The sequence below is a fragment of the Astatotilapia calliptera genome, chromosome 16, assembly GCF_964374335.1.
Source record: "Astatotilapia calliptera chromosome 16, fAstCal68.1, whole genome shotgun sequence".
Taxonomy (NCBI): domain Eukaryota; kingdom Metazoa; phylum Chordata; class Actinopteri; order Cichliformes; family Cichlidae; genus Astatotilapia; species Astatotilapia calliptera.
In genome coordinates this window covers 31,952,357-31,977,848 of record NC_137437.1, presented here as the reverse complement: position 1 = coordinate 31,977,848, position 25,492 = coordinate 31,952,357, and the positions used below count along the sequence as shown (strand labels likewise).

The following is a 25,492-nucleotide window of genomic DNA, read 5'->3' as shown; positions in this document are numbered from 1 at the left end:
TTACTCCAGAGAGCACCAAATAGGCCCGAAGCAAAACCCAGGACTCTGTTCAACCTTAATTTTATCAAACAGTGGCTGCGCATGAAGCTCTGGGACTGATTATGAATCCGGTGTCCAGCGGTCACATTAATCAGTGTGTAATTAAAGGCATGGCGTCCCAGTCATGTCTGTGAATACCTGCCACTGACCGGTGTGGTGCTACAATTACACTCATAGTTTTACTTTTAATAGCAGAGGACTTGTCCTGTTTAAACTGCAAATGCTCAAGTTTACATTAATTATTGCATTTTTAGATTCAATCAGCAGCTTAAATCACTCTTCTTTGTGAAAAGGAATCACATCATTTTCACCTGAATCTGCAATTCTTTGTATTCCTACAGGGTATTTCGCTGGCTTTCAGCCAACTGCATTAGTTTTTACAGCCCTGTTATTTGCTACTCACACCAGCCTCATTTCCAAGCACGGGGTGGATATTTTCTGTGGAAAAAAGCTCTAAAAACCACCTGTACACCCTCAGCACCATCTGCTGGGGGTGGAAAAAGGAAGGTGACTAGGAAGGTGCTTATCAGTATCCTAACATTTGCTTCACTTCCCATCTCTTCCCAACGAAAGTAATAATGGGAGGGAGTGGACACCTTTATACATTCAGATAAATTGATTAACATATTATATATTCTAATTTGTTCAACTGATCACTCAGTGTGATGGTACATTATAGTGAATCAGCTCTACCGCTTGCTTGTTAAATCTTACTTTAAAAATCAAAAATTGCAATGGTCAAAATGTTCAACTAGACGTCAGCCTTTGGGTGGAGTTCTGGAGTGTAAGACAGCAAGATGACTTTACCTCCTTCCTAGCCTGCGTAGTTTCTGTTTGAAGGGTCTGACTTCTGGCTAGATCCTGTGCATGCGGTTTGCCCCTTTTCATATGAATTTGTGGGAGGAGACAAATAAAAGGGTGGTCCCTACTCATCCTGTCCAATACTTAGACAGTCCTTTCCTCACCAACATGGTGGTAATTGTTTAAATTATGGTTCCCATTAAAATGCAAAGAAAAAAAGCAGGATACACTTTAAAGCAAGATTATCATGTCAGTTGGAGTTCATGAGCATGGGATGTTCGGCTTCAGTGTCAAAAACATTCAACATATTCAACTCAAAGCTGATGTTGTGGACCAATGGTGTCACATTGACTGTGTCCACTTTAGCTACATACCTGTTAAAACATCCTTTGAGTAATTCTGCAGTAGATGTCAGAAGGGCTGCTTTCTGCCCTGATGACACACACACAATGAAAATAATGCAAGCTGTGCTGTGTGCAGGTAAAATGGTTGAGCTACTGAGGGGGAAAAAAGAGCACTTTTGGCTCCTTAGTCTTACCTTTAACTGAGTGCTAACTGACACGCAGCAAGTGAGGGAGCCAAATCACAGAAAGAGCACTGACTTTAACATTTCCCAGGAAACATCTGGTTGGACTTTGCTAGTAAGGACATGTAGATGGTGCAATTGGAGTGAAATGGAAAAACACAAATGTTGAAAAATTTCCTCTCTGGTAATCTTGTACTGAGTGACATTATAGCACCTGAAAGCAACAGTTTCAGTTTCTGAACCTTCTTATCAACAGGGATTTATATTTTGATACTTTCAGGGGGAAAAAAAGACTTCTTTCTCCTCAGTCAGTTGGTAATATGAGAGCAGATAGGACCCTGTCAGCGGCACCACAGTGTTTACCCAAACACAGAGGACTGTCAGAGAATCCAGAGGTTCATGCTGTAGGGTCATTTTACCTTTAGTGGTCACTAACAAACCTAGCAAGCGTTATAATGGGCATGTACTTCTTATACGGTTTGCTTTTTGCATATGTTGGGCTGCCTGGACTCTTACTCTGTGATTTAGCTTTCCGATGCCCAAGCTGCACCGCAGAGGATATGATGGCATGCACCAAAGTCGATCCGCTATGTGCAGAGATTGTGAGGGAGCCAGGCTGCGGCTGCTGTCCAGTGTGTGCCCGGCAGGTGGGAGAGCTCTGTGGGGTTTATCTGCCAAGGTGCTCCACCGGTCTGAGGTGCTACCCAAGTATGGATGCTGACTTCCCTTTACAGCAGCTCATTCAGGGTTTGGGACAATGTGGACAAAGAATAGATGTGGATGTCTGGGAACATTTGAACCTGTCGGGGTATGGTAAGTTCTATGAAAAAACTGCTGCAAAGTAGTAGAATAAAGAAAGACCATTAAAGCTGCATTAATCTGTAGTTGCTGTTTTCAATCACTAAATCGCTTTTTATATTTAAATTGAATAAACTGAACAGAGAATAATCCCCCAAGGCTACATTGGCCTTACTTTTTAGACCTGGAGGAGACATGGATCTCTTCCAAACCATTCTACAGGGTAGGGGTTTTACTTTTTAGAACTCCTAGTGTTAAGACTTAAAGTTAGCTCCATGGCTACTTTGACAGGTACCTGGCAGCTACAGCCCATCACTGTCTGGGCTTTACCTCCACTAGTGGGAGCCTCTAATCCGGACTTCTTTTTTCTGCTGTTGGTGCCTTTTTGAACATTTTAACTAAATTATCTAACAGATAATCTGTGGAACTAACCATCTCGGCAATTTGTGCTTTGGCGAGGTATATTCAGTGTTTTGTCTGTTAAATGTTTCTGTGTTTGTGTAATTTAACTGTAAAGTTAATGAACACAGCTCATTAACCAAATTTGCTAGCTTTGCCTTATAGTGCTGCCATCCAAATACGTTCACTTCTTTCTCCAATAAGCCAACACAGTGGTAGCCAAAATGGTGGTGAAACTTCAAAATTCCGAAATCAAAACTAAAGGCTAAGATCAAGTCAAGGGTGATGTCACATCCATCTTTTAAATACAGTACATAATATATTGTTATATATTGAGGGGTCAAAACTAGGGATGGGTACCGGTATCATTATGGCACCGGTTTTGACATAAACGGTAGTAACCAGACCGAAAAGCAGCGCTTTTTTTCCCCCTGAGATGTCATACACTTTGGATTCCAGCCAATCATTTTATCTTTGCGAGCGTAGTAGGCGGGCCCAGGTACGTACATTCTTTTAGAGCAGAGCTACAGATTAAAAATGCCCAAGGCGAAGCTGTCAAAGTCTGGCTGTACTTCTGAGCAAATGATGCAAACTCAGCAGCCTGCAACAAGTGCTTTAAGGTGATACTGTGAAAAGGAGGTAACTCCTCGAATCTGATGAAACACCTAGCAATGTATAGCATTTTGTTAAAAGCCGAGAAATGCGCTGTATTTTCTAGCTTGCTGCGAGACCTCACACCGTGAACATCTACTGCGCGTGGTTTGCCTGTTATCTGCAGTGTTGCCAACTCCTCAGTAAGGAAAATCGCTATCGGTTGTCCTAAAAGTCGCTAGAAGTCGCCAAATGACGTCATCGCCTAATTTGCATAATTGGTCATGCTAATGTAATTGTAACCTACGCTGTTGGAGAGAGAAATAACATCGTAGAAGAGACATAAAGTGAGTAAAAAACGTCCTAAATGCAGTTAGAATTTATTTAGAACTACAAATTAAATTTATTTTAGCAATTGTTGTTTTTTAATGTCACAGTTCCAACCCTGCTCCTTTATCCAGTCCTGGACCAGCAAAAGTGACCTGAAATAGGCACTCTGGTGGAGTTACTTTGTGTGTGAGAGTGTGTGTTTATAAGTAGTTTTAAACCTTGTGATCCACAAAACAGCATAACATTAAAAGAAGAACTGACTGCGTTACAGTCAGTGCGGGAGCAGCGGCTTCGCTCATGCGCTATTCATTTGCTGTTCGGACGCACAGGTGTGAACGTCTCCTGCTCTGATAGCAGCTGGGGAGGACTATCCTCCGCCTGTGTGCGCTTTGGCACGGGTGAGGTGCCCAAGGCAGCACCGCTGCTTGTTGAGAGTAAGAGCGATACGCGTTTGCACGTCAAAAAGTCGTCATAAATAAGTCTCCAATAATATCAGAAAAGTCGCCAGATTTGTCGCTAGTCGCTTTTTAGAAAAAAAGTCGCTAAGGGGGTCTGAAAACTCGCTAAATATAGAGCGACAAAATTGCTAAGTTGGCAACACTGGTTATCTGACCCGGAGTTAGCAACATTCCCCAAGAACCCGAAGAGGAGAGTTCTGGCCCCTAGCCCTGCCAGTGTAGCAGAAATGATGACGGATGATGATGGCAGCAGCAGCCGTTCTTCTCTGCGTGAGTAGCTTAATGTTGTTCGTGTGTAATTTATGTTGCTAACCACGTTATTAACTTAATGCATGTAAGGTGAACTAGCAAACATCATCATAGCTACATGCGGCTGTCCTCTTGTTTGATGGCAGATACTCCCTTCACCCTGGCCAAAAAGGCTAAAATGACCAAAGAAAAAGTGGAAAACAGCTAAACATGAGAGGTTTTTGGACAAAGTTTGTGTTTTCCATTGTTTGAGCACTGCTTCCAGCCAAGAGTGATGTCACAAATCCCCTATAGCTGCAGAAAAGGCTAACATTGTTATCTTTTTACAAAAAAACAGCTGAACACGAGAGGTTTTTGGACCAATTTTGTGTTCTCCATTCTTTAAGCACCATTTAAAAAGTACCGGTTTGGTACTGGTATCGGATAAAACCTAAACCATACCCATCCCTATTCAAAACCTGGCATTAAGGGTACAGGGGAGGTCATTGCATATAGTCTTTACAGAGTTAGTACTCATGAGAAGTACTCATGAATCCAGACTAGATTTCTTCTGTCTGTCATGTTGGAGAGAGGACCTAAAAGCAGACGCGTACAATCAGGACTAGACAGTTTATTTAGGCCGGGAGAAAAACAAAAGAAGAATACAAAACAAAAGGAGACTCAGACTTTACTAATCAAACTGGGCAAAGCTAAACATTAAGATCATAGACTGTGAAACCCGGAAAGACACATGGAGGGAGGTGAACTGACATTCCAGTGAGGATGAAGGGGAACTCACACAATTTATACACATGAGGATGATTAGGGAAAGTGGAGGCCCACAGGAGGGACTAATCGGGCATAATAAGTCAGGAGAAATGAAGCTGAACACAATCCACATGAGACAAGGGACTGTCAAAATAAAACAGGAAGTGTCATGCATACCAAGACTCAGAGTAGGACTTGCAGGCAGGGATAAACAGACAGACTGGGGGTGACAAAGGATGAAACACAAAAAGAAGAACATGGAGACAGAGCACAGATACAAGGACAAGTGAGAGAGAGAGAGGGAGGGCGAGAGACATGACAGACAGGAGGGGACACCAAGTAGAAAACAAAGAGACCAGACCAAGGGAGCAGGAACTGAAACTGATAACACTTAAATAACTTGAAAATAAACTAGACACCTCTAACAATATAGCAGGGAAATTACCAGGGATTACCAAGCTCTACTATTTCTAGTCACAGGAACTAAACAAGAAAACAAAACAATATAAAATCCAGGTAATATGATCATTTCTCAAAATCAAAAATGAATTTAACAATATTCAAAAGGTCCAAAACACAGAGAAGTATATTAATTTCCTAGGAGTGGAAATCTAATTCATTATGATGTTAAATCACCTACGTCTGCATCACCACAGCTTAAACTGACACAGTGCTATATGTGATGGTCTGTGTACATCTGTTTTGTACATCCAAAGATCTGTCCTCTGTCAAGTATCTTCTGTACTGTGCTTTAACTGAGACTTCTCCTATATTCTCTTATACCTCAGCATGAAGTTATAACACAGAAGGAAAAACTTCACTGAGAATTAGCAGAGTCGAGACTACAGTTTCACTGCAGAACTCTTTTAATGTCAGAAAAACCACCATCTACATCAAACATATTTGTAACTATCCCAAAAGAAACAACCCAGAAATCCTGCTGGGACAGAGAAATGTTAAGCTTTGCTATCCCACATTACAGTTATTAGGGACAAAGGGTCACTATTGATTCCTGAAAATGAATGTTGACATATGCAATGTGTTTGGCAGGCAGTGGCAGACCCACATCTGTGAGCGCAAACCAGCAGTATCCCTCCAATGAACTCTAACATGTCTATAACCCACGTAGCCTCAAAGCTCTCGTATTGGGAATGCCTTATTTTGATGTAGGCTATTGTATTAAGGAGGAAATTTAATACACATTGAAACTTTTAAGGCTAGCATTCAATCATAAATGTCTCAGTGTCTGTTGTGAGCATCAGTGTCAGTTTGTTATTGGAAAAGAGTTTCTCTGAAGAAGAAGAAGAAGAAGAAGAAGAAGAAGAAGAAGAAGAAGAAGGTGGTGTGACCTATTTATATAAACTGCTTAGAGCTAAATATTTATTTGTTTATCTTGCATCTCATGGCTACTGACTTAAATGGGAGAGGATAATGAAAACAAACCCATTTCCAATCCTGCAATTTTATCTGAGCACAGTGCACTCGGGATGGGCTCTATGCTGTGATTTATCACCTTTGGCGTTCAGATCAGTTAAAATACAAACGAGCATTGTTTTATAGGGCAGGTTGCACTCTGTTAAGCTTGACTTTTCAAGCATGGCAGCTATTTAATATCAACATCTGTCTTTCTTTGTACCCTTCAACATCCACATTTCGTTAACTGCAGGAAAGATCCTGAAGTTTACACTCTCACTTTTCAGTTCAACAAAAAAACAGTGTTGCTTTTTAGGATATTGTGCTTATTTGATGTGATCCTGGGTTCACGTGGGTCCTTTGGGTCACTGAAATGAGCAGCACATCAGCCTGAGTAAACAGTCTAGAGTTCATAACCTCCTTGAGCTTTGCTGAGACTTGGTGCTTTCAGCAGACAAACATCTGTGTATAAATATGTAAAATGTGTTGACTAGGGACAAGATTTTTCAGTTTCCCAGTTTCAATTTGTTGTCCAAGTAGTACTGATTAATCAACTGAGCACTTTGGTTGCATACAGGTAGGCGCTCCCTGTGAGACGGGAGTATGCTTGCCAAAGTGTTGTCTTTTTATTAACTTATCTAAATGGATAGACAGTAACCAGTGCATGGAATGGGAAGTCTCTGCCAAGATATCCTGTACTACACTGTGGAAACCCTGGAAGTCCACTCCAGGGCGTCAACTTGTGCTGTTTTGTCAAAGCCACTGGGATGGCTCATTTAGGTAGAGTTTGTTCCTCGTCCTTATAATCTATATGACAAGGTGGGTTATAGCATTGGTGAGAGGTACTTTTCACTCCAAAATCATCATTTTTTGAAGTGCACTATAGTTGCACTGGGGTGTTTTTTTTTTTTTTTTGTTGTTTTTTTAACCAGAACCACAATCCCTTTTTAAATCAAATTAAAGTAGCTTTCACTTCCTAAACCCAACCAGTGAGTGAATGCAGGGTTTAAAAATGACTAAGAAACACGAAGTTAAAAAATTGTGGAAAACAAAGGTCACAACTGGATGGAAACCATAACCTTCTGACTCATAAACCGGTGAGACCCCATGCCATAGACACCTCAAAATATGGATATAGCTTTGGATTTTGAAAACTAAAGCCAGTGCAGAAGTGCCTTTACCATGCCTTTAAAGTGTCTCTTTAATTGCCACCAGGAGGGTATCTCCTGTGGTTGCAAAAAGACTCATAGACTTCATATCCGTAGAAGTCTGTGAGAAAACCAGTCTTCCCTCACCTCTGCACAAACTGTCCTGATGAGTTTACGGGCTCGGTCATTTAAGCTATAAATCCAAGAAAGGAGGTCTAATCAGACTATGTTCATTAATGACTGAATGAGGAATTAGCCAATCAGTGAGGAGTTTTAAGCCCATTTCCATCACCCAAAAGGAAAATAAGAGAGATGGCAGAGGCTTCAGAAGAGAACTTCATAGACCATCTTTCAAACCGTCTAAATTCCCGTCCAGGATACAGCAGAGGTTAAAGATATCAGGCATGATGATGATGTCAGAAAGGAGAAGTAAAGGTCGGTTGTAAGCATTTTACAGACATGCAGCAGCCAGTATTTGGTGCACTAAGGTTTTAGTCTGGTGATGATTGTGAGCTCCAGTCTTGACATCAAACCAAATATTCCCTTCCTTTAAATTCTGGACAAAGGAAATGAATTCACTGACTCCGATGAGGTGCTGAAGTCTATGGCAGGTGTGGAAGATCTGTCAGAAACATGGATACATCATTATGCAGCAATATTTGGATTAGCCATTAACATTTCAGCATCCACTGTATTTATGCAGGGACGATCTGTTGAGCAGCACAGAATGTTTGCTCAAAACAAATTCGCTTGACTTACTTGAAAGGCTGAAAGTCTGCGCTTACACTCCACAACATTATTTTAAGTCTGCTGCTGCCAACGGTTTGGGGAATTGTACAAGGGAGGGTTTCTCTAGTGGCCAGTCAATCAGTGATTGGGCTTGGCCTGAATGCGTTGCATCGAATCCAGCTTAAAAAACAGGCCAGAAAATGATGCATGATTTGCATTTAAACAAATTGAATTTCCATTGACATACTAGAGTTACTAGCAGTGTGTATGGTGGATACTGGATTTTAATTTTGATTTCTGCTAGCCTTCCCACAAATATACCAGCATACTTGCTCTTTCTTTTGCCTGTCTCTTTGATAGACTAGCAAATTTACAGACGAGGAAATAACTGAATCGATCACATATTCTGCTTGGCAGTGGTAAATAAAGTACCGGTTAAGTGCTCCAGTAAACTCAGAGAATGATTACATTTAAAACTCTTTAGATATGATTTTATGACCTAACAATACTGTGTAGAGAAACCCAGCAATCCCTTCAAGCACAATGGGAGGACCACAGAGATGAGCAGCTAAATGAAATTCACCCATTAATTAGAGCTAATTTGTTAGCCTGCAGTGCAGGGCCAAACATGTCTTCTGAGAATAAGGCCTGCTGCTACACGGTACACAGTTCTCTGAAGACAGTACAAAATCTAAATCTGTACATAGAGCTTGGACTTGGGGTGAAACCCTCCATGCATGGACAGGAGCTTCCTTGTCTTGATGTCAGTGGCTTCTATTTCCTCCTTTGGCCATCTTATTATCCTAGCAGGGTACTTGATCACCGGCAGGGAGTAGGTGTTGATAGAGAGAGATAATATATATTGTATAATATACTGAGATGGATGATTGTTTGTATGCATAAGCTAAAAATAAATGATTAAAGTACAGATGATTAAGATGGATAAAATTATATTATTTACAAATACGGGAAGTCATTGCATTAAGCTCATAGATGTGATGTGTGTTCTACTTGCTAGTCTGTCTATAAGGTGCAGTACTATACTGTACTATACTGTAGCAAATTAAAACGTACAGCTCTGCTATCACTTCCAGCATAAATGAAGACAGAAAACTAAACAGCAGTGACGTTTGTAGGGTTACTGAAGTTGGGCTAGCTGGTATATAATGATGTGCTACGTGACCGCTAGTGACACAGCTATGTTAGCATAATATAAACAAGCTAACTTTTTTTCCACTCGATAAAACTTAACGTGAGTTTTCTTGGTGGTCAGAAACAAATGTAATCGCATGGCAGGATGCTGTAAAAGGACCAAACTTCAGCCAGGAGAACAACTGAGATAATCCATCCACAATACGAGGTTAGTCATTCATATACTGCTGCATGGGCTGGGCTGTAGTTACATCCTAAGGTTTTAAAAACTGAGCTTAAATAAATGATTAGCGGTAATAAAAGCCGAGGGAGGTCAACGGTGATCACTGACTGTTTTAGGAGCTTTTTGAGATCAAATAGAAGAAAATACATAACATTAAACATGTTAACAGCACAAAAGCCATATTAAACGCAGGCTACTTTAGACCCGGAAGTAGGATTCGTCGCGTCATCACTGAACAACCGGATAGCAGACACCTGGCTCCATTGTTTCCTCACTTTAACACCTCTACTCTTCCTAATTTCATTTTTGATTTTTGTCCCATGTCCAACAGCATACTGTCAACAATATCTTTTTGTTAAAATAAATATTTAATGACCACCAATTTGCAATGATTAAGCTGCACTCAACCAGGAAGAGAAACTCATGAGATTGGAATCTTTTTACTAGAGTGCTACACAGCAAATCCAGCATGTCCAAATTAACACTGTCGGATTTGATTTCAACACTATTAAAGTGTCTATATGGGTCCACACCAGAGAGTGTTAATTTAACTCTTTTTGGAGAGTTGGTACGTTAACTCTGATTTAGTGTTAAACACCAAATCTGTCTGGAGTTGATAATTTAACACTTGGTGTTAAGAGTTTATATATTAACTCTCAAAGAGTATTTTAGTTTAACTACGTAAGAGTTATCTTCTAATTCATTCTTAAAAGCGGGAATTTTACTGTTCTGAACTTCTAGAAATTTCTTTTGGAACTAAACATTTACTAAAAAGATGCAATGGTTTTTGAAAAACATTTATTCTGAACTGTGCACCACAATTTCAAAACATTTTCTGAAAGATGTAACAGTATACATGTTCTCACTTTCATTAGAATTGTGTTTATCAAAAGGTCTGACATGGTAAATGCAAATAACAGCATTCTCATCACTTATTTCTTCAATACAATTTGCATGTCCTTCATTCATCCCTTTGTGGAACTTCAACGCACTTCTGCTCTCCCCCATATTCCATCTTCACAAGCATATCCTGTGCGGAGATTGAATAAAAATTAGTTGACACTAATTAATGGCACAAATAATCCAGTAAACAATTGCAGCACAGTAAAAAAGAAAAAGGAATCCTCTTTGAGCCATTACTTGTGTAAAGTATTTTCCCAAAAGACAAGGACACAGGCAACAGGTAATACTGAACTAAATGTAAAACCTCAACCTTTTTCATTTTTACCTAAACCGTGTGCACAAAACTCTGGAGGGATCTATGCTAACGTAGAATCCAGTCAGGACGTCTGCTACTGCTGTTTGCTCATTTTTTTTATTTTTATGGGCGATCGGTTTCAGGCTTCAAGCAGCACCGTTATACCAACATTTCACATTCTACACATTGTTTTAGGTGTATTTGACCAAAAGCTTGACTGAAAATTCACATGCAAGCTTTTTTCAAGGCTGTGGTATTTGCCCGCAAACAATACCTTTCAGCTAGCTAAAACAGAATATTATGCTATCACCGAGCAACATGGCTAATGCCTTCCACACAGCTTTGTCTCAACTCCAACATCCTGCATCGTCCCGGTCCCCAAAAAGAACCGGCCCAATGAGCTGAATGACTTCCGACCGGTGGCACTGACGTCACATCTTATGAAGACTCTAGAGCGGCTCTTCCTCAACCTCCTCCGACCACAGGTACAACATGCCCAGGACCCACTACAGTTTGCATACAAGGCGGGTGTCGGAGTGGAGGATGCCATCCTGTACCTCCTACACAGAGCCCACTCACACCTGGATGGGGGAAAAGGCACGGTCAGGATCCTGTTTCTTGACTTTTCCAGTGCCTTTAATACCATCCGGCCCTGTATGCTTCAGGAAAAACTGAACAGGATGGAGGTGGACCCCTGCCTGGTGGCTTGGATCTCCGACTACCTCACCGACAGACCACAGTACGTCAGGCTGAAGGACATCACGTCTGACACTGTGGTCAGCAGCACAGGAGCACCACAGGGAACTGTGCTGTCCCCTCTTCTCTTCACCCTGTACACCTCTGACTTCTGCTACAACTCTGAATTATGCCATATTCAGAAGTTTGCAGATGACACGGCCATCATGGGGTGTATCTGGGATGATCAGGAAGAGGAGTACAGAAGTCTGGTGAGGAACTTTGTCGCATGGAGTCACACAAACCACCTGCAACTCAACACCTCAAAGACTAAGGAACTGGTTGTGGACTTCGGGAGGTCCAGAGAAGGTCCACTGCCGGTTCAGATAGAGGGGGAGGAGGTGGAGGTGGTCAACAAGTACAAGTACCTCGGGCTGTGGGTGGACAATAAACTGGACTGGTCATGCAACACAGAGCACCTGTATAAAAAAGCCCAAAGCCGACTGTACTTCCTCAGGAGGCTGAGGTCTTTTAACATCTGCAGGAAGCTCCTGAGGATGTTTTACCAGTCAGTGGTTGCTGGAGTACTTTTCTATGCTGTGGTGTGCTGGGGGAGCAGCACAGCAAAGAGGGACTCATCCAGGCTGGAGAAACTGATCAGGAAGGCTAGCTCTGTGGTCGGCATGAAGCTGGACACTCTGGTGACAGTGGCAGAGAAAAGGACATTAAAGAAACTGATGGACATTATGAACAATGCTGGGCATCCTCTGCACACGGCCATAAACAATCAGAAGAGTCTGTTCAGTGACAGGTTGCTTCTCCCCAAGACAAGAACTAACAGACTTAAAAACTCCTTTGTCCCACACGCCATCAGACTGTTTAACTCCTCTCTGGAGGGTAGAGGGAGGGGAAACAGGAGGACAAAGGAGGGGGGAACAACTAAGCTGCAGTGCCTCTGCACCTCACTGTACAATACCTTGTGCAATACTTTTTGTAAATAGTCAACAGTGCAATAGACTCAATACTTGAAATGTGCAATTCACTTGTATTTTTATTTTTTATTCCTATTTATTCTATTTATCCCCTTTGTATATTTTATTTATATTTGTCTCTGTATTTATATATATGTGTGTGTGTGTGTGTGTGTGTGTGTGTGTGTGTGTGTGTGTGTGTGTGTGTGTGTGTGTGTGTATATATATATATATATATATATATATATAACAATTCTGTAACTGTAACTTCGGTCGTTGCTGTGCTTTTTTTGGAAGTCGAATTTCCCAGAGGAACCCACCCGAGGGATTAATAAAGTTCTATCTTATCTTATCTTATCTTATCTCTTAAAGAGCCACAGAAGTAAAAGCTCGTAATAATAATTGAAACAATCTTTGAAAGAATGACTTACCAAGCATGGCAAACAACTCAAATATGTAGAGCAAAATGTTCTGAAACGGCTTCACTTCAGCTTCGATTGGAGCCGTGCTGGAGGCGGAGTCTGTGAATTTACTCTATTGGTGTCATAGCCCCTCTAGGAGTTCAGAGTTAAGAGGTCAAGAGTTAATGTTTCCATTGTAACACCTCCAGATTTGACAGAGAAACACTCATTTTTAACACTCGATTTTAACTACTATCATTTTACACCTCAGAGTTACATTAAAAGAATGTGACTCTGCTTAGAGTAAAATTAACTCTACTTTTGCAAGAAGACTATTAACACCAAAACATTTAACACTTTTGAATTTGCTGTGTATGCACAGAAATGTGCTTGTATTATTTTGGTGATGCAAAAAATATAAAAATGTTGTTATACTTTATTCTAATCTGAGTGTTTTACACTGCTGTAACTGCAGCTGATAGGACACGTAGAGAACACAGTGGAGGGTAGAACACACAGCAGGAATACCTGTTCAATCAACACTGATTTGACTTTGATCTTTGATTTCCATGTCTCCCTCATCAGGTTGTGGCATCCAGTTTAAAGTTTCAGAGTTCTGATGTGTAGCCAGAGTTCTCATGTTGGCAGCCAAAACCTTCCCCCAACCACAACCATGAATTAACCATTGTTTTATTATCATAACCATCTACCCCTACCCATTCATTCAACACATCGGTGGGTTGGACAGAATCATCCAATAGTGACGTTCATAAAACCACTCAGACCGCCAGTCGTCAACTGAAAAATCCCCACTGCGCAAAGCACAAACCTGTTTTGCACTTTCCTTGTGCTTCTGTTTATTTCTCTCTCCTTGTCTCTTCTTTGTGGCGTCGGTGGTCTTAGACTGCCCTTTATGGCCTGAAGGGGTTCCTCTGCTGAGACTTGCTGCTTCTCCTTCACTCACACTCTATGGTCTTTAATTATTCTGTGTCGATTTGTGCTGCACACAGTAGAATGTGTGAAAAGTTAAAGCTATAACAGATCACTTTGGGTGGGAGTTGCATGTGGGTGCCTGCAAACCTGAGAAAACTCCCTCTGAGGTGTAAATAGCCCTCTCTCCTTCTCTTTCATATCTTAAAGCACATTGAGAAGTTGCAGCTTGCATACTGCATTAATTATCAGATTAAGATTCAGAAAACATATAAAGTTTGTCAAACATAATATTCTGATGTCTTCAGATTAAACTATGCAATAGATGCATCTTCACCAGCAACATTCTGCCTCCAAATGAATGCTCACAGCACTGCCTGTATAGCAATATATTATACTGCACTTTGAACTAAAGTGTTTGCAAAAGGTTGCCTCTGTGTTTGCATGGAGGCACACAGAGTGATGTTAACATTTGCTTCTGACTACCAGGCAAAAAGAAGTCCGAAGTTCATTCTTTTAATCTGTTTTTTGTTAAACCTGAGAACCTTCACCTTGCCCTACCACAGCAGTAATGTGCAGCTTCCACAATGACTGACTGAAGTGCTTGTTTAAACACTGCCTAAGCTCACAGGCTATGGAACAACAAGGCGAGGGATACTTTTCCCCCCTAAGTCTGTACAGAGTTAGTGTAATTTTTAAAAAATCAGCCAAAAAATTAAAATCTCATCCCTGATATTTTGTTGGTCACGCTGCCAAAACCACTCTGAGCAATTGCATTGAGAACCGCACCTCTGGAGTTTGTGGTGGTGTTCTGCACTAAAACATTGTCAACAAATAGTTTATTTGTTGGGGTTGGGGTGGGGACTCCATGAATCTGCATACTCTAGCTGTTCCATCAGATTAGAAGCAGGGAGGCCAGGTTAATGTCTTGGGGTATTTTTCATGTGCTTTTTCATGATTTTCTGCATTGCTCTGCTGTGGGAAAGTGCTGCTGCTGCAGAATATGGCACAATCAAGAAGTGTGTGTTTGGACTGCAAGACCGACAAAGGAGCATTCGCACATCTTCAGATCGCTCTCAGTGTAAAATGTAATTGTTCCCAGAACTTAAAAAGTACAGCATACTTAAGATGACTAAGTTTAGGCAACCTAGTCATTGTGAGCTTGGTAAGTTTCATGTATAGTGGGGTCTTTTATTTTGAAACATGATTATTCCTGTGTCTGACTTCCTGCCTTGCTCATCTGCTCTGTGCATCTTGGTGTGGCTTCTCTCAAAACTAGAACTGGTCCAGTTTGATTGATAAAATGGTGCATTTGATAGAGTGAAGAGCTGCTTCTGAAATACATTGCATTCGGTGAAATTGTAAGCGTTTTGTTGTGTTGGTATTGTCAGCTCAGAGTTCAGGGATGGAATATAAGCCTGCAGTTATTCAACAAACGTATCTTAAGCTTTAATGTCTTGGATATTAGTTGTATTTAGTAAAGTTACTTAAAACAAAAAAAACAAAAACAAACATGTCACACTGGCATAAAGACTATAACATGTCTCTGGCCTTTCTCTGCAAGATACATTTTGGTAAGAACTGACCTAAAACCTCTTTAACGGAAGTGACCAGTAGATATATTGGATCACACCACCTGCACATGAGCGTATGCATGCAACACAACTGCATAAAAAATCTGCCAAACCCTCCGTGTTACTGGAGTCTTGAGCAGTGAAATGCTCTCACGCCTCCTCACCTGCATAGTTTCTCTGCTGTCTGGTGGGTTTTCTCAGAGTTTTTTCCACCGTTAAACAGAGTTAATGAGAAGCTGTGAAAAAGTGAAGCCGCAGGTTCTACTTCTTAATTAATGGCATCAAGTATATTTAGTAAAGCTCCTGGAGAAACTGAAGAGTTGGGCATCAACTGAAATGAGTTTTAAGGTTATTTCTTAAATGCAATTTTTAAATAAATGATAAATATTCTTGAAGCAATCACATATAAACAACATTCTGGGGGTAAGTTTACAATGAATATATCAGCACCCGAGAGCCTGTTTTGAAAAATAATTGACTTTGACCTTTTTGCCTCTTAAGCCTGACAATCAGTGTAGAAGCACCAAAAGTTTCCTGTTAACAACTACAAAGGCAGCTTCATTGCTTAAAATGACACACAGCCACATAGAAGAGTTGAAAGAGAGAGCTTACTGTAAAAGGTCTGAAGGGGATCTTCATTATTCTGTTTCTTTTTGTACATTTGCCAGCTGTAAAGTGTTTGAAGTGGTTGGGGCTTAAGAGGAACCATTTACACAGACAGTGGGTTTAAAGTAGTCCACTTTCTTGGACGTCAAAGCCCAGTCAATTTGAGACCAGCTCTGCTGTATATGATAACAGGACAAATACATTAAGCAACTCTGGAAAGACATTACTCATTCTGTGCTATGAGAGGACTGTGAAAGCTTCACATCGAGGCAATACCCAAAGCCAACACTGCAAACAGCTCGAGACAGGTAGTTTCTATGGCGCTGAAGACAGAATCAACAACACAGTATTGTGATGACAGCTGTTGGCTAAAGACAAGTTTGGGGTTTTTTCTGCTTGAAAATGCAGTCATGAGTTCCTATAAGTGTCTGTAGAGGCAGTTCAAACACAACCGCAGAAAAGTGTTTACAAGCTGTGTATCTACCTTATTTAACTCAACCACAACACAGCATTCCTGCTTCATTCACTTTTGCATTGCTAAGGGGAAATAATGCTTTACATTACCCATCCATCCATTTTCTTCCACTAACATTTATGTTGTGAAGCTATAAAATGCTTTTATGTGTTTCTGACGGCAGATATCATTTCTTCTTAAAAGCAAGCCCTTGCTTGATGTGCCCTGCAAAACCTTCCCAAGTCAAAGATTCCTTCACAGTTCATGAATATCTTAACAAAACTTGGAACAAAAGTCTGAATTTGTATGCTGAAGTGGAGGTTGGAAGCTTTTACATGTAGTCAACACTGACAGATTGTAGGGAATTTAATTTGACCGCTTGAAACTTAAGGACTCATTTATGGTCACAGTCTGTCCATGTGGAGCTCACATGTGAATCTTTCCAATCTCGATAAGAAGACGATTTTGGCTTGAGGGATAGTAACGCTGGTCAACCAGTCTGTCCAGTACTGTTGCAAATAAAAATATACCACTAAAGATTGGATGGATTACAGTGAAATTTGGTCCATCCATCCACCCTTCCACTTATTCCGTTTTGTTTACAAGCCAGTGGATGTTTTTGCTGGTCTAAGGTCTTCCCCAGGGTTTCTTCTTGGTTGGACATCTCACTTTGGAAGCACGCTAGAGAGATTCCCAAACAGCCTCAGCTGGCTCCCTTTGACATAGAGTATCACAGGCTTTACCTCCAGCCCCTCTTGAACAACTGAGCTCTGCCTCACTGCACTATCCCAAACCACAAAATTGAACACTTTGGCTTCTCTCAGAAATTCTGTCCGTAGAACTTATGAACATAATTGTTGACAAAGGGCAGCCTTGGCAGGGTCTATGGCCATCGTCCACCATTTGCCTCTGTTAACTGACATGATATGCAAAGCTAAATGAAAAACTAGCCATAATTATTGGTATCCTTTTCCTTTAGAAAATAACAGGTCCCTGACACTGGATAGTGCTTCTCTGAAGAATGTCTTGGAGATCATCTAATTTCATTGTTCTCATTTCATTGTGTCCCAGATGCATCAAACTGAGCCTCTTCCATGTTTTACAGTGGGGGTGGGGTTCATTCTACATTCCTCTGTGACCAAAGAGCAGATGTGTCTTACAAAAACACTTCCAGAAGCATTGTGACTTGTCATCTTAGATTTTTGCTAATTTCTATCAACTTTAAAATGCTTTCTTTCCAAATCAGGATTTTCTTTCATTCAGGACGCAACATGTGATTTGACAAGACCCTGTAAAACTATGAACCGGGGGGGGTTAGCTTCCACGTACCTATTGAACCTTTCCTTGGTCCTTTTTCCACCGCTCAGACTATCTTCCTGATTAACCTGGAGTCAGTGTTTTACTAGGAACACATCTAGAGAGAATGGGTACTGACCTTCAAATTTCTAGTAATTCTCCAAACCTGATGAGTACTTCTCATTGTATGATATACACAGGAGTACTATAGGTTCAGTGATTGTAGGAGTGAAGACAGTGGCGGTAGAACGCTGTCATTTGGGAAACTATGAACACATTTTTATGTTTCTTGCATGTTAAATGTTGGTCCTTTTAAAATGCTTCTTTCATCCAAAGTCTTGTATAATCAGGCTCTATCCTATCACAAAGACTGCATGGTATGATACTAACCCAACCTAAAAATTTGCTCCCAGGCTTCAGGCTCACTTGTGGTTCCTTGAGTTTCTAAAAGTAGACTGGGCTCTAAAAGTAGAGCCTTCAGGTATCAAACCCCTTTCCCATGGAAACAGCTCCCAGTCTGGGTTTGAGAGACAGACACCATCTCTACTTTTAAGGCTAGGGTTCATACTTTAAGCTTTGCTTTCTGGTAAAGCTTAAGTCTGGATCAGGTGACCCTGAACCATCCCTTAGTTATGCTGCTGCTGCTGGGGGACTTCCCATGATGCACTGAGCATCTCTTCTTCCCCTTTGTAACCAACTGCTTCTCCATAGGGAATTAACTGATTTGGGGTTATCACTCTAATATAGTAGGATCTTTACTTTGTAATACAGGTGGAGTACAAAGCGCCTTAAGGCAAGTGTTTATGTAAACTGATGCTACATAAAATAAAAATTAGCGTAACTGTGTTGAAAACATTTGTTGGTCAAATAATTCACTTTTGTTTTTTTAGTTATGATTTATTTTTGTTTTTCTTTAATTGCTTTAATTTTCTTTCAAGAGGAAATTTCCAAATTTGCCAGAAAGGGATTTGTAAGACACAAGTTTCTAGCAACATAGAAGCCGGACTTGCTCATTTTGCACACCTGGCAGAGCGTGCACCAGCACACATGAGCACAGACACATTCAGACAGTGCCATGGCATGTGTAAGGAGCTCCCAAGATTTGGGGGAAGGCTTCCTTCTCAGGCTTGATTTACAACCTCTTCTGCTTCAGTGCTAATTACAGACACACACGGTCTTACACAAATACACACACTCTCACACACCCACAAAGCCTCTGGCAGGAAAGTTAGATGCCATAAAAAATCCTTACTCAGCATGAAAAGCCTTCATCAGATGTGCATCCTCACGAGTCTGGACTCACCTTCACTGACTGCCAGTCTACCTTAGGACTATAATTCATGACTGTTTTGACTGCTACGCTGATGAAAGTCCATACAGTTTTAACCCCCTGATGTAGTTCTGTTTTAAAGTTACAGTCATCAGCATCGTTAAATTCACTGTCTGGATCTGCCCTGAATGACCTCAGTGGATTGTTTTGTTGTTTGTGCTTTGTTTCTCCTGTCGCCACCAAATGATGAACATACTTTGCTATAACAGTCAACAGTAACTGCTCTCACAGAGACCCCCACTGCTCAGTGTAGCTCAGTATTTTAAACCTAAATGGGCTGGATGTAGCACTTGGCCATTTCACAAAAAACATCTTAGCACGGTTTGGTCCACACAACGGCTGGCTGCACAGAATTAGTCACATGAAGCAGGAGGGTCACAGGATGCCTTGAGGACACAGAATGACTTTGTCCTTTAATTCTAGGATTAAGACAACTTTTCAAAGGGCCTGTTATTAGATAAATAATTACTTTTAATAGTAGCTTTGATTACTGAATAGATAAATATAGATGAGTCTTGAGCATTTTAGTAAGCACAGATGTTGTACACACTAAAAACTGTGAGGCAATTTTTAGTGTGTACAACATCTGTTTGTTAACTAAAGAAACCACAAGAAAACTTTCATACTCAAACAAATGACTCAAAATAAGGTTTTCTAGGAACCTAACAAGTATTGAATGTTACACAAGGATCGAAACCAAAAAGCCATGAAGTCTGAATGTTTATCTGGACATATGCTACACATTAACTGCATTTGCTTTGTGTGTTTATTTGCTGCAGAGGTGCATGGGACTGAAAATCCACTCACCGGGAGACCGCCTCTAAACCCATGGATTTGGCAGAAGACCGCCCTCGAACAATACCTTCAGGACCGCAGAACAAGGATGAAGATAAATCAGAGAGTATCTCAGGTCAGGGTTAAATCTTTTTCCTATAATTTAGCTACAGGTAAACAATTCAGGGTTCATTTCACTGGGATTTGTTTTTGTAGACTAACTGGTAACCTGAAGTATATTGGCTCCATGTCTGACATAATTGGATCCACAAGTTATTATAAATCGTACGAGCAAAACTGTTGTAATTATATATTGTAACCTCCCCTGCAGCTCATCTGCCTGACATGGAAACAAAGAAGCATGTCGTTAAAAAGAAACAGCTGAAAAGAAAAAAAAAATCTCAGCAGTGTGTAATGTAGGGGCCTATTCGTTACCTGCCTATGTTACATCTTCTTTCTAGGCCTACAAAAGATAATCATTACAGGATACAGCGAAATGTTTGCCCATCAAAAGAAGCAGTGACACAAGGTCAAAAATGTGCTGTGTGAGCAATAATGTCTGGTACAGTGGTGCCCTCCTCTGGGCACTGTTTTACTCAGACAAACAGATTAATATGTGCACACAATAAACACACACTCACTTTTTAATCCTTGACATTCTCTATATTTTTATGCGTTTTACAGGCCCAGCTCAATCTCAGTCCATAGCTTACTTGGTAGGCTCCACATTTTCCACCCTGTACCATGCTTTAATATAAGCGCTCATTTATGTGCTATAATAGAAACTGTGAGTGTTGAAAAATACACCAGTTGATATGAGCTGAGGTGACAGTTACAGTGACATCAGATTCTTAATGCAACGACTATTTGTTTGTAGAGAAATTCTTTGTATAGCTTTGGCAGCTGAAGGCCTTGTGTTTGAAATGCTTTCAAACATAATGACACATTTCCACTCTGATGATTTACTGATGCGTTTGTTAATTAAATAGAAAGTTGCAGAAGCAACAGTGCCCCTATTCAGCCACAGGCGTCTTCAGTAACTGCTCATAATGAGCACCTTTACTATGAAAAGTGATCTTGTTTTTCTCACCACAGTGGAGTGGCAGTTGGCAGTTTGATGCAGTCTTTACATTAAAACCCCGCCCCCTTCCATTCTTTAGCACTCACTCATCATTTCACAGTGCAACACCGCAAAAAATTAAAAACAGTTCCTAGAAAGTCGTCAATGGGCTGGCGTGCAAGCACACATATCCTGTTTCATGCAAATGAGCTTGGGCCTGAAGGGGGCTACGCATATGGACGCCCATATATGTCTCAATAAGACAAACAATGATATGCTTTTGCTCATTTTCTCCCTCATTTAACAACCTCGCTTGCAGCCAAATAAAACAAAATACACCAAGAAATAATAAGCGGGGCGGTACAATACAATGTCAAGATCATTAGAAGCAACAAAGGAGACAGTGCAGTAAAAGGAGTCGTGCAGCTGGGCAAGGGGAGGGACTTCAAATGACTAGTGTTGAGTATATGCACTTTGTTGTGAATAGTCATTGGAGATCATAGAGCTATATGCTGAACACAGGCTTCACTGTCAGAGCTCTGGTTGTGACAGATTTCTCTCTCTTTTTGTCTCTCTCAATTTTCTTTTTGACAAAAATAAAAAAAAAACTGTGACAGCCATATTCATTCAGTACATGCAGACATGTAAGAGGGAAGCAGCCCATTTTTATAGAAAAAGATACCAATGGGCGAGTCTGTGGCTCCACAGTACAGAGAGGGACACAGGGAAGAGTGGTGTCCATAACTTCCAAAGCCAATAACAAAATGTAAGATATAATGTATCCAACTTAATTCATAAAGATTAAATTACTGCAATCCAATAATCCAATAACAAGTATAATAGTCAGGTTCTCATCAGTGTACCCTAGTTCCCTAACACATGATGCAGACCTCATTAAGCCAGCTCACTCATGTTCCAACATAGGCTCAAGTAGCATTGGGTGCCTAGGCTGACCTGGAATCAAACCACTGATCCAATGTTGCTACCAGACTATCCAGCTGTTATTTTGTTGACTGTTGACCTAATGAGAGAGGTTATATGCAACAAGTGGGAATTATAGAAGAGCCCAAGACCAAAGATCCACTCTGGTACCTCAGTGCTCTAACATCTGTAAAAGAAAGCTACTGCTGAAGATAGTGATTCAGCGGCTACAGCGCACTGGGAACCGTCGTTGACTGCCGCCATGATTCTAGCCTACGTCACAGCGTCATGTGCGCTTTTTACATCCAACACAAAAACTGCAGTCGTGGTGCTTTGACTGTACTCAGAACTCGGAAATTCTGCCTTCTGAATAGGAAGATGTAGGTAACACCAGACTGCACATGAGCTGCATACAGGGCTGGACTGTGACAAAAAATCGTCCTGGGCATTTTGACTCTGGGCCCACCATTATAGGAAAAATCATAAAGCCTTTGAATGAAAACAAACACTGTTGTGACAGTGATGTACACTGTCTTGATGGTATATATGCGTTAATCTATCAATCGTTTGTTGTAAGGCTCAAATAATTATTTTTTAAAAGCTAGACATTTTAAATGAGAATAAGAAAGAAAAGTATTTCTTTGTGCGCCCCTCTCCCTGTTAAGGCCCTACCTTGCCCCCCCTGCACAGTAACCAGCTGATCAGTTTCATGATTGAAGTAGAAACGGGAGAGGGAGAGAATGAGAGAAGAAGAGGCAGCTGACAGCAAAAGACAGAATAACTCCAGCTTTGTGTCTTTTTCATTGTAGCTGAAGTCTGGGACAAACTGTGTTCCTTTTCACCTCAATACTAAACGCGTAATATTTTGTCTGAATACGGAACGATTCCGTTTTTTACGGGACGGTTGGCAACTCTACTAATTAACCTTATGAACAAAATAAAGTTCAACATCAGTAACATCATAGCACCCACCCAGCTGTATAGAAACCCCGTCATGCTAGCTAGTACGCAGTACGAAAAACTCAGCATAACGAAAATAAACTCCACCTAAACTTGGTTTATATCTGACCCAGATAGACTGCAGGTCATAACTTCTTACCTGAAGTTCAGTTCACCTGACAGTCAGACCGGCGGCCGCTACGAGGCTAACAGTGCACTGATAACATTCATCAGGAAGTACATGGGGCTGTGGAAGAGAACACTATAGACCCATTCCAGGGAATTTCACAAGTTACCATCAAGTGCAGGATATACCAAGGTGACGCGGTTCTGCATAGGCCTCCCCCTAAACCAGCTCATAACAAAGAGTGAACACAGATATACTGTAGATTCAGGAGTGGTGAAACCATCAGCTGTCAGTCATAAGTGAGTGAGACATGAATTTACTGATCCACCTACTTGGGGTTAACAGGCGGGATTGAAGAGTATTAGAACACTATTATGGAAGACCAAGGCCCTGCATGGGATGTATCATAGACAGACAGAAGATGTGGCTAAGATAGTGTACTGGCACATCTGTACCATATACAGATTAGAAGTCCGTAACTCCCAATCAGAGATACCACCACAGGATGTTGAGAACAACAGTGCAGTGGGACTTCGAGTTCCAGACAGACAAGTTGCTGGCCAACCAATCAGACATAGTGGTGGTTGACAATGAAGACCACAATTTTAATAGATGTGGCAATCTCAGTGGACAGCAACATCAGGAAGAAGGAGCACAAGAAAATAAAGAAGTGCCAGGAACAACTGGAGCAGATGTGGAGGTTAAAGTCCTAAGTGGTAATAGAAGTATTAGGAGCTGAACTCCCAAACTGGAAGAGAAACTCCAGGCACATCATCAGGTCAGTCGTGGTGACAGGCTGCAGTAAATAAAAATAAAAAGATAAAGACTATTACACCAAACCACTTCTGTAAAAGGGGTGTCTAAATTACAACTTAAGGACTGCTTGTCCAATCTTGAGACATCAATCTCAACACGAGTCTTTCAAGAACACACATGGGCAAAATACAGCCCAGAATCAGTCCAGGGACCATCTTAATCTGGCCACTAACATCCCAATATGTAGGAGCAGGGACTCTGCTCTGAAACTAAAAGTTGTCTTTGACATGTTGGTTTATGTATGTCTTTATTAGGAAAAAGAAAAGGAGTCTAACACAGAGAGAGGGGGAGAGGGCTTTTCATCTATATGTTCAGATGTCTGATAAAGTTCGTGGCAGACTGTGCCTCCTCCCGCTCCCTTCTCTCATCCTCAGCCAACTAATCATAAGAACAGACCCCTTTGATCCCACGGGTAGACTGGCACTCGGTGTGTGTGTCTGCATTACAGTGCACACTTGAATACACTGTAAATGTGCAGAACAAGAAGAGTAAGTACAGGAAAAGTGTGCTAAGAATTTTGTGCGTGCATGAAAGCACAGGTTTGTGTGTGTCTGTGTGGTCATGGTCGTGGCCACCAGTTGAGTTAAGCAGCCCAGTCAGTTACGTTCCGCTCCAGCAGACTCACATCAATAATATTGGCTGAACTGCTGCTTGTCTAACTGTGGCTCATAAAAATGTTAACTATAAATGTGTATATTTGTGACATTTTTACAAGATGCACAGATGTATTTTATTTCACTGTTCTTTTTTTTTTGTTGGAGAACATTTTGCTCGGCCTCCAGCACAAGTCAAATTTAACCTACCTCTCTTTTTTGCCTCGCCTAAAAGTGACTACAGGTGTATTTGTACATGTTAATTACTCACTGTTGTTTTTCTCCCTCATCATGTAGAGTGCCTGTCAGCAGGAGTTGGACAGGGTCTTAGAGGAGATTGCTAAAATGACTTCAGAGGATAACAGAGGCCCACTGGAGAACCTGTATCAGCTCAAGTTTCCAAACTGTGACAAACATGGACTGTATAACCTCAAGCAGGTGAGCTGCTGGCATATCACCTGTCCTACGTCACATTATTTTACAAAAGAGAACATTTGGGTCAGATAAATTCACAAGAGACCCATCCATGATATATGTATGGTAAGACTTTTCACGTTTTTGTTATTTTATGTTTTAGATTCTTACAGGATATAATTTGAAGCATAATAAAGAAAGAATTGAGACTTCCCATTGACGAGAGGGTAGACATAAAAGGAAGAAAGAAATAGCCCTTGTTGCAAAAAGCCTGCCAAACAATGCTGGAAAACCTGAGAAGCAAACAAAAAATATCTCCAAATTTGGTCAAGTAAATTAAAAAAAATGGCTTTAGATGATCTTCTCTTCAAGTTAAATTCCGGTAGAACTTTCTGTGTCTGTGGACCTCAGCCACCCGTGCGTCAAACTGATGTTACTTTCTTTTAAAGGATAATTATTGGTCATGTCAGCTGTCTTCAGCTAAGACCGAGAATCCAAGCATGAACATGATGCATCAGGTCATGAGTGCAACCAGCAGGATGATGGGCTGCTATTATTTAGTCTCTCAGGGTCAGACTGTCAGTGTGGATTCCACTGATATCTTCACAACAGTATAATTGACTGCCTCTCCAGTGAGTTTCTTATTCCACATATTGTCCAGCCTTGATGTGGTCAGTGTAGCCAAACTGCTGTAAGCTGTGACTTGAGTAGCTTTCTACTTTAAGATCGATCTGCCCCAACAGCAACTAGCAAGAGAGCCAGGCAACAAAATCTCCAAAAGGATATTAGTTAAGTTACTAGAATTGAGAA

At 40.9% G+C, this 25,492-nt stretch overlaps 1 protein-coding gene and 1 long non-coding RNA gene across 2 annotated transcripts in view; one reads left to right on the top strand and one right to left on the bottom strand.

Annotated features, from left to right (window-relative positions):
- The first annotated feature begins 1,660 nt into the window (after positions 1-1,660).
- The window catches only part of LOC113008034 (insulin-like growth factor-binding protein 2-B), a 28,801-nt gene continuing 4,969 nt past the window's right edge, over positions 1,661-25,492 (top strand). The window contains exons 1-3 of the mRNA XM_026145150.2: positions 1,661-2,179; positions 19,818-19,948; positions 24,566-24,706. Of these exons, the coding sequence (XP_026000935.1) occupies positions 1,822-2,179; positions 19,818-19,948; positions 24,566-24,706 (630 nt within the window). The 5' untranslated portion in view covers positions 1,661-1,821. The remainder of the gene's footprint in view (positions 2,180-19,817; positions 19,949-24,565; positions 24,707-25,492) is intronic.
- On the bottom strand, positions 10,385-13,211 carry LOC145420967 (uncharacterized). The gene is made up of 2 exons (XR_013902214.1): positions 12,879-13,211; positions 10,385-10,633 (listed from the first exon to the last, which is right to left on the bottom strand). It is a non-coding gene; the product is annotated as an uncharacterized LOC145420967 (long non-coding RNA).